This window comes from Mycetomoellerius zeteki, unplaced genomic scaffold, assembly GCF_001594055.1.
Source record: "Mycetomoellerius zeteki isolate Tzet28-1 unplaced genomic scaffold, Tzet1.0 scaffold72, whole genome shotgun sequence".
Taxonomy (NCBI): domain Eukaryota; kingdom Metazoa; phylum Arthropoda; class Insecta; order Hymenoptera; family Formicidae; genus Mycetomoellerius; species Mycetomoellerius zeteki.
In genome coordinates this window covers 89,367-105,088 of record NW_017257742.1, presented here as the reverse complement: position 1 = coordinate 105,088, position 15,722 = coordinate 89,367, and the positions used below count along the sequence as shown (strand labels likewise).

The 15,722-nt window shown below is 32.1% G+C and overlaps 2 protein-coding genes across 3 annotated transcripts in view; one reads left to right on the top strand and one right to left on the bottom strand.

Moving 5' to 3' along the window:
- Positions 1 to 1,061: 1,061 nt before the first annotated feature.
- Positions 1,062 to 2,545, bottom strand: RpLP0-like (ribosomal protein LP0-like). Its single transcript, XM_018458316.1, has 4 exons — positions 2,437 to 2,545; positions 1,875 to 2,194; positions 1,382 to 1,618; positions 1,062 to 1,297 (listed from the first exon to the last, which is right to left on the bottom strand). Exons 1-4 carry the CDS (start codon positions 2,462 to 2,464, stop codon positions 1,151 to 1,153), a joined length of 732 nt encoding a protein of 243 aa, XP_018313818.1. The 5' UTR covers positions 2,465 to 2,545; the 3' UTR covers positions 1,062 to 1,150.
- A 2,212-nt stretch (positions 2,546 to 4,757) lies between these two features.
- The window catches only part of 14-3-3zeta (tyrosine 3-monooxygenase/tryptophan 5-monooxygenase activation protein zeta), a 72,954-nt gene continuing 61,989 nt past the window's right edge, over positions 4,758 to 15,722 (top strand). For both annotated transcript variants that reach the window (XM_018458315.1, XM_018458313.1), the window contains exon 1: positions 4,758 to 4,831. The gene's annotated coding sequence lies outside the window, so the exon portion shown is untranslated. The remainder of the gene's footprint in view (positions 4,832 to 15,722) is intronic.

The following is a 15,722-nucleotide window of genomic DNA, read 5'->3' as shown; positions in this document are numbered from 1 at the left end:
CTTAATTCTTATCTTTTAGCAGTATTAGCACATATTTCAACTTCTATATATAATAAATGTATAACCTGTATCCTTTGGAATCATAAATAATAAAAATTATGAAAATGACTACTTTGTCACAATCGTAAATATGACTACTTTGTGGAAATATCAATGCTACTGTTAATTTTGTCATACTATAAATGTAACTATGTTATAAGAATTCTGTTATACATATAACGATATATTTTATCTTTTAAGAATTGGAATATTTTTGTCCGTGTTATATTAAATATTTTTTTATTAATTATTTTTTATACTGCTGTCATAAAAGTGTTATATACGTAGAGCATGATATACATTATGATTATTTGTAGAATCTTCTCTTTAATGACGTTTTACTCGGCCAATGAGTTTGAATCTGAAATATTTAATATTTTATATCGTATAAATATTCATAATGTTCGTAATTTAATTTGTAATGTTTTACAAATGTTCGCTATACATTCAAAATTTTTCAAACGCAAATATTTAAGTATTCACTTTAATAATTATGTACCTCATGTGTTAATTTTTGTATATTTTTTCTTCTATTTCTAGTACTTTCATTATCTGAATGCTCTAAAGTTTCTAAAGATTCGATAGAAGATGTACTGTGCTTCCTATCAGAATCAAAATCGAAAACTATTTTGGGTATTATATTGTTATCAGCTTTTTTTGGAGATCCAATTATATACCAATGATATATGCCCTAAAAATATTATTTGAGAGAAACGTGACGAAATTATGTAAAAAAATTACGATACAGCACATGTGATAAAAATTTAGACAAAGATTTACAGATACATTAAATTTCACTCACCCATAATATACCAATCATCCAAAATAGAGTTAAAGCAAATGTTTGCATATTTTAATATAAATTTTGATTAATATAAATTTTGTTTATATATTTCCTAAAATTATATTTAAAACACTAAAAATTTTGACATATTTAAATTACCAATTATTCCGTACTCATTTGTTACATTTTAAGCATTTAAATACAATTTCATGACATAAAATTTGTTGTTGGTGTTTTAAACAAAGTAATTACGTACAAGGAAATATATTTACGTATAAAGTCATATATACATTTCTTCTTAAATTACAATATATATATATATAAATTTCATGTATCATTATTCTCCATATCCATTTCTTCTTCATCGTTCTCTTTTGTGTCATCTGGTACCGTAAGTTTCTTAAAGCCCTGTTTTTTTGTGTACACTCCCAAAAGTAGTAGCTTAAAAACTGCTAGTGGTTTACCTAATAATTTCTGCAAAACATCAGGATTTAGTTTCAACATTTCAATGCAAAATGTAAAAAAATATATATATACATATGTATATAAAATATGTACCAGAATTTGTGCCTGCTCCGGTGTCAGTACTTCATTTTTTTTACAAACCGTGAATGGTTTAATCAAAGTAATAACTCCCTTTTTCAATGACGTAGGCATACCCAATTGTCTCAACTGTGGTTCCATACTATGTTGGAACTGTGACAGAGGTCCTTCGGGTAATTCTACTGTTTCAGGTGCTACAAATCCAGAACGGGCATACTCCATTTCTTCATAGTTCTCTGTCCATTCTATTACCTAAACAAATAAATATACAAAATACATTATCAATAATATATAACATGAATCGTTCTTATTATGAAATTAATCTTAAGATATATTTCTATAAATATGAAATTGATTTTGTTTATCAAATATAAATACAATAAATATAAATATATATAATATATATAAATATAAATAAATATTATGTATAAATATGTAATTTTGTTTATCGAATATTCGTTTCGAACATAGTTTAATATTATTGTTTAAGTTTTTATATATTATATACCTGTTGCTTTGGTCTATTAGTAAATAACAGACCACACTGGCCTTTCATCGAGTGATTCTTCATTGCATTAGCTAATTTATGTATACCTTCTGCAATCTCGGTTTCCTTTGATTTTCCCAGACCCAGTGCAATTATTCTGAGCTTTCCAAAGAAAAGTTTACTGTCTTTCCATTCAGCACGTAAATCAAGAAGCTTAGTGTTGCGTGTATTTTGAATAGAGATTAAAAATATGCGATCGTATTCTTCCACACATTTCTTAACATCTTCCATGATCTTCTGTTTTAAGACTAAACCCTTTCTATCGGTTTTAGTGAGAGAAACTGTGAAATAAAAATATTTTAAATAGTGTCATATATTTATTTTACATATTCTTTTTCATTATGACAAAAATAATATTGTTTAAAATTATTAATTTGTTACAATAAAACTATGCGATAAAATATTAACTCATGAAATTAAATTGTAATTTTTTTTGGAGGTTAGTTGCAATCGAGCTAACTGCTTCTAAAAATATCTCTTACAAAAATACGCAAAAATGTACGAAAAACTTTTAGGAAATTACTTTTCTTATCCCTCTTCGATTTCGGCATCTTTAAGACTAAATTCTTTCACAGATTAAAAAATATAATAAAATTGTTGTTTAAAATTTACGCCTGACACCAATGTGCTGCCGCGTGCTCACATGTGATAATTTGTGATTCGACGTGAGTTTAGACATTCTAAGGCTGCGTTCGGAAACATCATCCGGACTCCCCGTGTATCGTTTTATCTTTATTTAATATTGAGTGAATAACAAGGATAAAATGACAGGCGGGGACACTCGGGTGATATTTCCGAACGCAGCTTAAGGTTTGTTCGCATCGCAAGCTCCAACATGCTCTTACTCACTCTATTCAAGCGCGTTGGAGTGAGTAAGAGCTATGGTGGAGCATGTTGGAGCATGTTGGAGCTTGCGACACGACAAACCTATAGACAGTTACAGAGAGGGCGCTACACGTAACGAATTGGAGTAAACAGAAGAGAAAACCTTTGCATATTTAAAATTTTATGTTATTTATTTAAATACTAGTAAAATTGTCTCTAATCTAGATTTTATAAAGAAAATTATTTTTTATTTTCCCTTAGAGCATTTATGTTTTTTTTTTCTAATTTTTAAACAGACATGTATCTATATGTGTTACGCATACAATTTTAAAAACACCTTTAAATCCACTAAAACATTTTTAAACAAAAAGAACCAGAATTTCCTCCCAAAAACCAAACCAGAATTTTTGTGAAGACAAGGTGATAGGTTTGAAAGAAATAAATATGTCCGATTAAATCTCTCAATTTAATTATCTCATATATAAATATTTAAATCCCACTGATCTAAAATTAATGTTAGATAGTAAGATTTATAAATATAAGATTACGAGTGATACTGTAATTAAATTTATTTTGATTACAATGAGTACATTAATCTACCACTTCATCTAATTTACGGATCCTATTCTAGCTGTAATCCCCTATAGCACAAAAGTTGCAGCAACAATGCTGCAACATTGCAGCAATATTGCAGCATTATTGCAGCGATATTACTACAAATTCTGTGCTGTATGGGATCTTTAATAATATTAAAACAAAATAATTGTCGTTAGTAGATAATTTTTTCTTTTTTCTATTAATGAATAATATGTATGTTATAATCATTATAACAACAAAATTGTCATAAAAACTCAACAATTATATCTTCCTAGTTATTGAATTTCTACACCAATTTTATTATAATTTTTTTGTTACAAAACAAGAAAAAATTTTTATTAACGATAATCATTCAATATCATTTTATAGCATTATATTCCGAGTAGCACAATTCATTGGTGAGACATATTGATTAAGCATTGTCATGATTGGGGATACATTGAGTCAATGTTACGCCAATAAATTGTGCTACAAGGTTACGGATTAATAGCTGTAAATAGATTGATATATGTATACAGCGTTAGATTTTATAAATATAATACGTATTATATTTATTTCATGATACATATTTGTATAATGTATTCAAAATTTCTATTGGATCCATTCAATTATAAATCTTTTTTAAAAAAATTTTAAACAATTCTATCTTCTTTATGTTATCTGCAACTTAGATTATTTTGATTAAAATATACTTAAGTGTTTATATAGATAGTAAAATATATACTTAATAACCCAAAGAACACAAAGTCTAAAATTGTGACATAAGACTTTAAGTCGTCTTTTAGACATAAAAAACGTCTAAATTATGACCCGATTTAGACACTTTTTGTTGTCTGGGAAGTTAATTAATATATCTAAGGGTTAATATATTTTCTAACTTCTTTAGAATGAAATTTCATTCTAAAGAGTTAAAAGTCTTTAAGAATGAGATTTCACTCTCCAGAGTGACGATTTACTTTAATAAAAATTTTTGATCTGATTGCATCAACATTACTTTGACTTTAAGCGAGGCCTAAACCTCTCTTTTTTTTCTTTTTAAAGCCTAAAGAGAAAGACAGAGAGAGAGAGAGAGAATTTTAACCTTAAAGCTGAAGTAACGTTGGTGCAATCGGGCCTTAGAGAATACGCAAAAGTGTTTCTTTTTGCAGGAATACCCTTAGTTATCTCATATATAAATATTTGAATCCCACTGAAAATCTAAAATTAATGTTAGATAGTAAGTAAGATTTATAAATATAACATCACGAGTACACCGTAAGATTAAATTTACTTCGATTACGAGTATATTAATCTTACCACTTCATCTAATTTACGCGAACGAGCGAACGAGCGTTTCAAATCAGCGCGCCGCGTCGCGCCGGAAGTGGGCGCGCGAGCGCCCGACAAGATGGCGGTTTCCGCTAGTCGCGCCAGTGCATTCAGCGAGAACGTAGTGAACGGTAGCTGTTGAACACGTCGAGAGCCCGATTTCCCAGGCCGCTTACAGCACTCCGAAGGTGAGTCTGCTTCATCTGGTAGCCGTTCACCTTCATCATCGCACCCGCGTCGGGATCGCGGCCGCCTTTGGCCGCGTCCACGACGGATCGCGCGACGTGCGCCGCAACGCGGCCCGTGTGGACCCCGTAGCCATGCCGCCCGACGTCGTCGGAGCGGTCCGCTGCTCGGGGATCTCACCGGCGACGAAGGTCGCCGTGCGTTTCGCACCTCTGTAAAGATATCGGCGAGATCGAGTCAGATCTCTCGGGATCGTATCCAACGGGATGATCATTTATAGAGATACGAGCGGCGGATTTGTTCCCCTCTCTCTTTCTCTCTGTCTCTTTTTCTCTCTCTTTCGGCTACGTCGCCGCGATCGACGGCCTGAAGGCGGTCGTACCGATGACGCACGAGACGCCGTGCGAGGAAAAGAGAAAGAGAGTGCGAGGAGTGCCAGTCGTCTCGTTCCTCGCAGCCGCCATGTTGCTTCCGCGGCCGGCGACGAAATTCCTCGCACGTTGCCGGGCCATCTCGAGGAAATGATGCGTCTTGGGAATGTATCTGCGCTGTTACGGCTGGTTATCGGATAAGGGACGATAAGGGACGATTAAAGGGTGATGATTAACGTGGAGAAGGGAGGGAGACGGCGGAGCTCGCTCGCTCGCCTGATCATCGATCGCTTTTTTTCCTCTGTCTCTCCATCTCTTTCTCTTCGTCTGCCTCTCGCTCTCTTTTTCCTTTTCTCTCTTTCCCCGAGATTCTTTTAACCCTTATTTACAGAACCGTCGTCCGTAAGGAGTTATTATTTGCGTAATCGTCTTTCGGCGTCGTTTAAAAATGTCTCCGGCAGTTTCACGAGCAGGTGGGCGGCGCGTTAATTGCGCGAGAGGAGAGGAGGGTTTCATATCTTTATCGACGAGTCGCGAGATTAATAACGTGAATAATTGCAGCCGAGGGCACCTCGCGCTATGACGGAGATCGATTGTGTATTTTAAACGAGATGAAAATTGTAAAAGTGAACAAATTCTCTCTGTGTTTACCAACGAAGTTGTAAATATTCTAGTAAATTCGCCCACTTTTGTAATTTTCACTTTGTTTCAAAAGGGTCGATTGTGTATCTTGGAACGAGATGAAAATTACAAAAGTGAACAAATTTACTAGACGTTGACCAATGAAATTATAAATATTCCAATAAATTTGCTTACTTTTGTAATTTTCACTTCGTTTCAAACAAGTCGATTGTGTATCTTGAAACGAGATGAAAATTACAAAAATGAGCAAATTTACTGAACGTTGATCAATGAAATTATATTAACTATTCCAGTAAATTCGCTCACTTTTGTAGTTTTCACCTCGATCCGAGATACATTTTGATTCCAATATACATCACCGATCACTGGGAGGTCAATTATGTATCTTGAAACGAGATGAATATTACAAAAGTGAGCAAATTCACTTTACAGCTCTATAAAGGAATCTTTTGCTAAAGTATCTAAAAATTTAGCTAAATACGGATCTGAAAATAATTTTGACTATAGAAATACTTCTGTAGAACGCTTAAACGTTGATGACAACAATGCTGCAAAAAGTTAACATCTTAACAATCAGTTTAAATCCCACATCATTATTTTGATACTCCAAACGCAATTTTCAGATTTGTACTTATCTAAATTTATAGGTACTTCAGCAAAACCGTTCTTTTCGTATAGATACAATGAAAAGCACATACAATAGGAGCGAGAAATAAAGCCTTATACAAAATTGAAAAGCAGCGATAGGAACAGAGTAGAGTCCTATAACAAAGTCTAGCCACGAGCAATTTTATCAAAACAAGAATGTAAAAGAAGGTTATTGTATATACTGTCTCTCTTTATATATGTTGTCTCACTCATTCTAACTTTCTGAAATTAACAAAAACGACGGGCCAATCAAAAGTTTGTCATCTCGTGGCCAGATTTTATTATAGGAGATAGAAGAACTACTCTAGAAGAACAGGAAATATCAATTATCAACCTCTCAGAAATCGTTTATATCAGAATACACAGTTTTTTAATATATTGATGTGTGTTAAGCGTCTACAATGAGATTTTAAGGCGTAAAACTTAAGCTTAAAGTCTAAGCCGTAAGAAATTGTCCAATCATGATCGACTATTCACTTTACATTTGATTAATCAATTTCTTATGTGGCTCTCATTGCGGAGCCGCTTTACCTGTGTTTTTTCTAGGGCTTAATTTTCACTTCGTTTCAAGATACACAATCAACTCCCTGGCCATAATTTACGGAGATAAGAAGATATTTCACTTTGGTGGCGTGTCGTTTTTGGACAATTATCCACCTGCACTTTACGCGCGCTTCTCGCGCACAAACTGATAAATGTGCGAAGCTGAGGTGATCCACGAAACAGGTGATCTACATGTGTCGCGAATATGTACATCTGTTCTCACGTTGCTCGCTAATATCGAAGGAAGACGCGTCGTTATTCTACATTGTTACAACACTTGAATCTATTTTGAAATTCACAGGAGCCTAAGAGAGAGATAAGATAAAGATGTCTCAATTCCTATTACTGAATTCCGATTATACGAAGGAAAATGATCTCGTTTCTCGAAGACGATACGTCGCTACTCATTAATTAAATCCATTCTATAATAGCGAATATTCAGGATTTCTACCTGGAAAAACTTGGAAAACCTAGAATTTTCATGAAACTTTTATCTTTGAAAGTCAGGAATTTTCTTGGAATTTATTGGTATAACGAAATTTTGGAAATTTTATTTTTTAATTTAAATTCTGTCTCTTTTTGAAAGCATTGTTTTTTTCATAATTTTTCTTGATAATACAAAATGTAGACAATCGCATTAGCAATAAGGCATATACATATATTTTTGTATGTTCGCGAATTTTTATAAGAAATTCAATAATAGTAGAAGAGAAAACACAGTAAGAAAAAGTAGCTCATTAATCTTTTCTTATAGATTTTGCTGCTCTAATTGTAAAAAGATAGATAGAAATTCGTGAAAACCCTGTTTTCTATTAATTTACAATATATTTGTTTGCATTACTTGCATTCCAGTTTCGAAGTTGCATTTTTTTAATATTAATCTAGAATTTTTAATAAAAATAACTGGAAAATCCGGGTTCTTAGAGAATATTTTTACGAGATTTTTTTCACTAAACATTCTGAAATTGTTTAACTAGAAAAAGTGTCTCATTTACGAAAAACGAAAGATATTACGTGATTTCCATGTTCTCATATTAACAGTTGAACATTTGACATTTGACGATCAATGTTCTGCTGTATATCGCTTTATTAATTTGTGATCCAGCTGTGTCGCGAATGGCGCAGTTGTTTTTCCATGACATTAATATAACGAACCTAGAGATGTTAATAAGTTCACTACGAACGTGGAGCATAAAGTGACCCTTCAAAATACTTATATTATTCTGTTCTTTTTAGTTGAATGTCTTGCAAAGTACATCTCCTTTTTTCTCCACGTTTTGGAAAAAAAGAATAGTCTAAAATCTTTAATATGATACACTTTAACCCAAACGAATCTCCTCCCTCCTCTTAAGGCTTCGCTAATTCGAGATTTAGGTGTGTAATGAACGATATTATCAGATTATCTATCTGCAATGTTCCCGCCCACCTTGCCTCTAGGTCATCGAACAGCCGGCGAGGTTTGCTCTTTTCGCCAAGGCCGATACCCTCCACTTCGCCCTCCTTCTCCCTTCACCACCTCGTCATCTCCGTGGATCTGCGTATTTGCGTAACAAGCGAAGGTCTCTTCTGGAGGCCGTTGCATTCCTCATTCTTTGCGACAACTCTCGCGATTATTCGCGGCTGTCGCCATTCATCCGGCCTTTCTGATCATTCGCAATCTACCTGGGCTCAAGCGTGTGAGAAAGAAAGAAAAGAAGTATCTCTGCAAGTATTCAGTAATTTAAGAGAACATTTTTATCAAAACTCGTAATGTCAGGTTATTAGTATTTTTTTAATTTAAGAAGTGTGTCATCTGGGGGGTGTGTCATTTTTACACTTCAAAAAATGCGAAAAAATGTGATTTGTAAAATATTGTTTTGCATATCGTTTAACACATTTTCTATCTCTTTTAATAATTATTCTTTACGAACCTTTAAATATGTAATTCTATCGAAAACTCGTAATAAAATAGCGTTATTAATTACAAATTTTTATTTTAGAAGTACTGTCATAACAAGTTATTGAATATTCTTGAACTTATTTCATTTAATATTTGTTTAATTTCTACTTACCTGTTCATTAAATATGTATCAAAAAATTGGATTAAATCCATACCTATAATGTTTTAGAAATACTAATGAATCGAAAAAACAATAACATATAATATGTTAATATAATAGTAATTATTTTAATTGAGGTTAAAAACACCCCACATGGTCGTTTACATAAAAAAAAATTAGAGGTGACTATTTCCGAGTTAATTAAAAACGATTGCAAAAATTAGAGGATTTTAAATTAAATATAAAAAATTAAGAAATTACAAAAAGAAGTGGCGAATAATAATATTTATTTAGGAGATTCGATGTCAAAATGATCCAAGAATACGATTCAAAAATTTTGAATATTTTTTCGGTATTTCTCACTGCAATTACAAGACGACATATTGTAGTCGATACTATTTTTTGTTTTTTGACGTGATGATCAAGAGATACACCGTATTTAAGTATAATCATGGCAAGGATAAAAAAATGATGCGGTCGATTGGATCAGAGAAATGCGCTACTTTGTGAATCTAAGAATTATGGACTATTATCGGTTTCGCGGAAAGCGAGATGCGGGTTAATTGTGCTCGATATATCGATTTACGGTGCAATCTGGTCGAAGCAGTACGACCAGGAGATACAGGTGAATCTCGTTTATCAGCGCATTCCCAGGAACATGATATAGTCTCTGTAATGGAGGAAATTTCCAAGAATTCATAGATAAATTCTTAAAACCATGTACTTAAAACCATAAAATAATATTCATGATTTTATAAAATCTTTGGCGTCTGTAAAGAAATATTTTGATGAGAACTTCAGACAATTCTCAGAAATTGTTTCAAGCAATTATGAAATAATATTGCAAACTATCATATAATATATATATAATTAATTTAACGGTAATTTAATATGTTTAAATAATTGAGTTGCCCTCATTGCATTTACATATTATTAACCGGCACAAAATCAATGTCCAGATTGTACATTGATCGTATGTGCCACTATATATGTACATATCATTGTTTATTATGTTCTAATACTGCGACATACATACACATGTACACAAATGCTTTCACGTATCCTGGGAGCGCTTACAGCAATTACTGTGCTGCATACTGCGTCGTATTAATTTAATCAGAACGATTCTCGATGTTGTGGCACCGTATGAGGGGTGCTTCGTTTGCCTGTTTTAATTGATAAACAACTGAATTCGCCCAGTAATGCATCGAGGGAAGTCAGCGTTCGATCCTTTTAAATTTAATTTAAACTCGGGATTTGTATCGAGCAATATATCGTATGATGTACACTGAAAAAAAGTCTGGTAATAGGTACCAACATTACCAGGTAAGGATTGCCAAACAAGGATTGTTAGTTTGAAAAATTAAATTATTCGGAATTATATATATATATATATAAATGTAATTACAAACAACGTAAGCTATTGACACATTTAATCGGCTCCATGTTGTTCGTAATATCGACGAGCGAGCAAATAAATTAATAATCCGTCGAACTAGTATATACGGGGAGATGATTTTTGAGAATATATTCTGTTCATTCGGGGTGAAAAACTGGTTGATGCGGACGTGTTATATAAAATTCAAGTAAAGGAAATCGAATTATATACACTAAAAAGAGTCGAGCTATTAAATATTGAGTGAAATAATGCCAATCAAATGTTCGATCCAACCATGTAACCAAAAATAATTTTACTTAAATATTTAGTAATCAATTATCAATTAAATTGTTATATTATGTTTTTTTTTTAGTTTAGATACTTATTAAATATTTAGGAACGTAAATTTATTTTTATTAGTTATAGTTATAGTTATATTAACTGAATATTTGATTGGCATTATGTATTTCACTTCAATATTACTTTATATTTGGTAGCTCGACTTTTAGTGTATGTAATTCGATTCTATCCAGATATTTACTTGAATTTTATATAACACGTCCGCGTCAACCAGTTTTTCATCCCGGATGAACAGAATATGTTCCCAAAAATCATGTATCTCTCCGTATATACCTGTCCGACGCATTATCAATTTATTTGCTCGCTCGTCGATATTACGAACAACATAGAATCGATTAAATGTGTCAGTAGCTTACGCTGTTTGTAATTACATTTGCAATTTTGAATGATTTAATTTTGCAAACTAACAATCCTTGTTTGGCTTTAATTTTCACTCGGATATTAGGACATAACTTTTAACAATTTCTTTAACGTTTAAGTGAAATGTGATTGCAGCATTCCAGGTGTAGTTTTTTCAAGCTTTATTCTGGAAAAGAAAAATAAAAAGTATTTCTCAGAATTCTGTCATAAAGAACGGCTTGTGTATAAATCAATTCGCAGAAGTCTTAATGTTTATTATTTTTAAATTTCTTTATTTTTATAATAATAAGGGGGTGTATATATATATATAAAACTAATGTAAATTTAAGATTATGATGTAAATTTAACTTATTTAACATTATATTATATTAGGGAAAAATGTAACTATAAAAATAAAATTTTTTTTGGGTACTCCATTTATCAAATTGCGAATCTTTAGGCCACCTATCCTACTTAAAAGTTATTGGGAAACTCACACGCATTATATACAGATGATTTGCAGTTATTCGACTTGTGCATCGTTAGCTGCTAATGATGAGAAGTCGCAAATCATGCCAAAATTAACTACAAGGATGTTTCGTATAATGTATCTAATTTTATCGAAAGCGGGAGCAAAATCTCTGACGCGGCTTTATTGATTTACACCCGGTGAATAGGATCGCACGTACGTAATTTCCCTTGAGATATTATTTGCGTCTTGTTAATTAATTCGCTGAAAAAAAGCCTGGTAATAATAATTAAACCTAGATGATAGTTACTAAAGTTTTAAAAAAAAATTTAATCAAAAATTTGATTAATGTAACCAAAGCCTAAACGTTAACGGTTTTAAATATTACATGAAAAGAGAACGATTTTGCTGAATTATTTAAAACTTCAGCTAAATACAGATCAGAAAATAATTTTATTTGATTATCAAAACAATTGTAGGAATTTCAAGCATAATGAGTAATGCTGCAAAAGGTTTTGACATTCTAGCAACCAACTTGAGCGTCCTACATAATTATTTTAATGAGTCAACAAAATTATTTTTAGATCTGTATTTAGTTAAATTTTTAAATACTTTATTTCTTATTATATATGATAATATTTATTAAATATTGCATCAATATGCTAAACAAAATACTGATAGCTGTTACTAGATTTTTTATTAAAATCTATTACAAATCTACTACAAAGATTGCAAACGTTATTTCAAAATCGTTCATAATTAAATTGCTATTGAAATATTTTAACAATCGTGCGTTACGTTTGGTATTATAATAATCACGGATTCATTTCTAAAGCGAATTCATTTTCGCGAGAAATTTTTTCCTTTATTCCTAGAACGCAGGAAATTACGAATATGAAGTATTTACACGTAGTTTCTCGTGGGGAGATTTCTACTATCGCAGAAATCATTGACTTCGATCGCGAATGAGAAGAAGCAGTCGGATTTTTCTTTTAATTCCATTCGCACAGAAAATGTTCGATCGCTGGCAATGCGTTAATTTGAAAATCGCGTTTCTGCGCGGTCGGCCGTAATGATTATTCCATCTGCGAGTGGAATTCGACTTGACGCGAGCTCATTTCCTGGCTGGAAAGCAACGTCCGTGTTGATCGGAATCGCTCCCGGCCAGTCCATTCAAGAAAGTCGCATTCATTTGGGCGTAACGTCGCCCACATAAATTCGTTCAGCCTACAATGTAGCGTCTGACTCTCAGCTCTGACAACCAACTCGCATCTCGACATCCGCTTTGTAATATAGAAAGAACAATTTTGCTAAACTATTTAAAAAATTAATTAAATACAGATTTGTGAAAATAATTTTATTGCACCATCAAAATAATTATGTAGAGCGCTTAAACGTTCATGACAATACTGCAAAAAGTTTTAATAGTCTAACAATCAGTTTAATCGTTCTACATAATTATTTTGATAGTTCAAAATTATTTTCAAATTTATTTCTAGGTGGATTTTTAAATTAACAAAGTCGATATACATATATACACTTAAAAAAAAATTTGCAGATTTTAAATAAATATTTACTCCAACAGTACTAACGAAATATTTATTTATAGTAAATAAATATTTATTCAAAATAAAACAGTTATGTTTAAATCGAATAAATTTGTGTTTATATTTAGTAAACACAAATTTTGTTAGTACTATTGGAGTAAATATTTATTTAAAATCTGCAAATTTTTTTTCTGTGTACGGAAATGTCGGTTTTGTGCTGATCTAAAAAGATTTAGGTAGATAACATACCTGAAATAATTTTGTTGAACCAAAATAATTATGTAGGATGATTAAGTTGGTTGCTAGAATGTCAAAACTCTTTATATCATTGCTCACTATGCTTAATTTTTGTATGTAATTATTTTGGTCCCAATAAAATTATTTTCAGATTTACATCTAGCTAAATTTTGAGATATTTCTGTTCAGTCATGAAAATAATTATCTGGGACATTTAAGCTGATTGCTAAAATGTCACAACTTTTTCCAACGTTGTTCTTCACGCTTGAGATTTCTATGTAATTATTTTAATCTAACAAAATTATTTTCAGATCTGTATGTAGCTAAATTTTTAATCAATTCAGCAAAACCATTTTCTTCTTATATCTGATCGTTAAAATGGACTTTCCAGATTCGCGTTTCAATGAAATTGCGGGACTTTCGCGAATGCTTCGCACTGAAGAATTGATGCTTTGGCTAAACAATGTATCAGTTGTTTATAAATTAAAAGATATCCGATATATCACCACTTAAGATTCTTATCATAGTTTATCGTAGGCGGACAGGTTGATTGAAGGTCGATGAATTGCATTCTATCGGATCATTGTACGCCAATATTGTCACGATTGGCAGAAAGAATTTAATGTTTATTTGTGGCGATCGCGATGCAATTAGCGTCTAGCAACTACGTTTCATTTGCATGAACGTACGTCGCGTCACTCTTGCGCGGGAGTGGCATTAATTATCGCGCGTCAATTAGTCCTGCATTTTGTACGAGCTCTGTCATTAACGTGTGCGTCTCTTCCTGCCGTCGAGACGAGATTCTGGACTGTTTCGGGCACAACGTAGTACGGTTTCGAGTTCGCGCCGCTTTAGGAAACGCGTTTGAATTGCGCAACGAGAGAACACTCGACCCGAACACCTTGGGAAAATTTAACTACGTTGAATCTTTGTATGCAAAGACGTTCTTCTAAAATTTTACATGGCGATACAGCTATCTTTCTAGGAATTTTGCAGCTCAAACATATGTGTATATATAAAGATAACTGCACCGAACTTGGCGGTTATTTTTCACGAAATCTCTGAGTGATGAATGATTAATTATTTATTATATATATAATATTAATATAATAATACATGATAAAATAAAAAGATTTACTAAATTGATCAATAATTTAAATTTTAACATTGGATTTATTTGAATACCTTTTCTGAAAATAAAATCTTTTTTCATAGAATGCACGTTGTGCGCAAAAGTTCAAATTGCAAATCCAAGTTTTAATGAAATGCCCATATCACAGTATTACGATAGAGAAACTAAAAATTGGATTGCTGGAAGCCGTTTGATACATGTAAAAGCGCTGTGAGAGATTTGATATGTAAAAAGCATTACAAGACGTTTGACATATAAGAGGTTTTAAAATTGCACCATCAAACATACTGTAATGTAAAAAGGACTCTCATGAAACATACATACGTACTTACGTGCATACTTCTTTGATATATTGCGTACATGAATTTGCTTGATTAACCAATCTTTAGTACACGATGCTTTTCCGGTTCTTTACTACACATGGTGGGTCGTTTGAGTCCCAGGTTAATCTTCGTCTTTTTGACAAGTATACAAAAATTGTTAAATAATTATACGTATACTGAAAACAAATTTACTAAATCTTTATACATATTTGTTTGAATAGCATTAGCATTAAGTAAACATGTACCTCTACACAGAGAGAATTTTATTTTAAAATTTACCCCGAAAAGGTATGGTAGTTGTGGTACAATACAATATTTTAAAGATTTTTACCATGCACTTTAATAAAATTAATCAACTTATTTTATATTTTATTGTAGTTTTATTAATGAATGAGAGAGATTTACATTAAAATTCTTGAAAATACATTGTTGTCCCATGACTATCATATTTTCAGACGTCTGTCTAGCTGGCCTCCCTACCTAACCAAATCTTAATGAAAAATTATGTAATAATGCGCTATTTATGCGCTATTCATATCCGCAAACAAAAATTTTTGCACTCCTTCCGTTTAGCTAAAAAAAACATTTTTGTGGGGGGCTGAGTAGGTAGTCAGTCAGCCCCCCCCACCCATTAAAAATAATTGATTTGAAAAATTAAATACACAGGATTTATGCGCTACTATTTCCAAGCATTTTCGATTTTTGCGCTGCAACCCTTAAGGCACTTCCCTCTTGGAGCAAACAGACATATTCACCCTTAAGTCGTTTAAAATTGCAAAATTAAATACTCTATGTATAATAAATCAGAGAATTATTTTGCATAGTCAGAGTATTTAATTTTGCAATTTTAAACGACTTAAGGGTG

Bases quoted from the DNA above. Each gene is read 5' to 3' on its own strand.
- RpLP0-like (XM_018458316.1), bottom strand. From the start codon at position 2,464: ATGCCGAAATCGAAGAGGGATAAGAAAA. The intron at 2,195-2,436 runs GTAATTTCCTAA...TTTATTTCACAG, and splicing joins ATCGAAGAGGGATAAGAAAA to TTTCTCTCACTAAAACCGAT. The intron at 1,619-1,874 runs GTATATAATATA...TTATTTGTTTAG, and splicing joins CTAATAGACCAAAGCAACAG to GTAATAGAATGGACAGAGAA.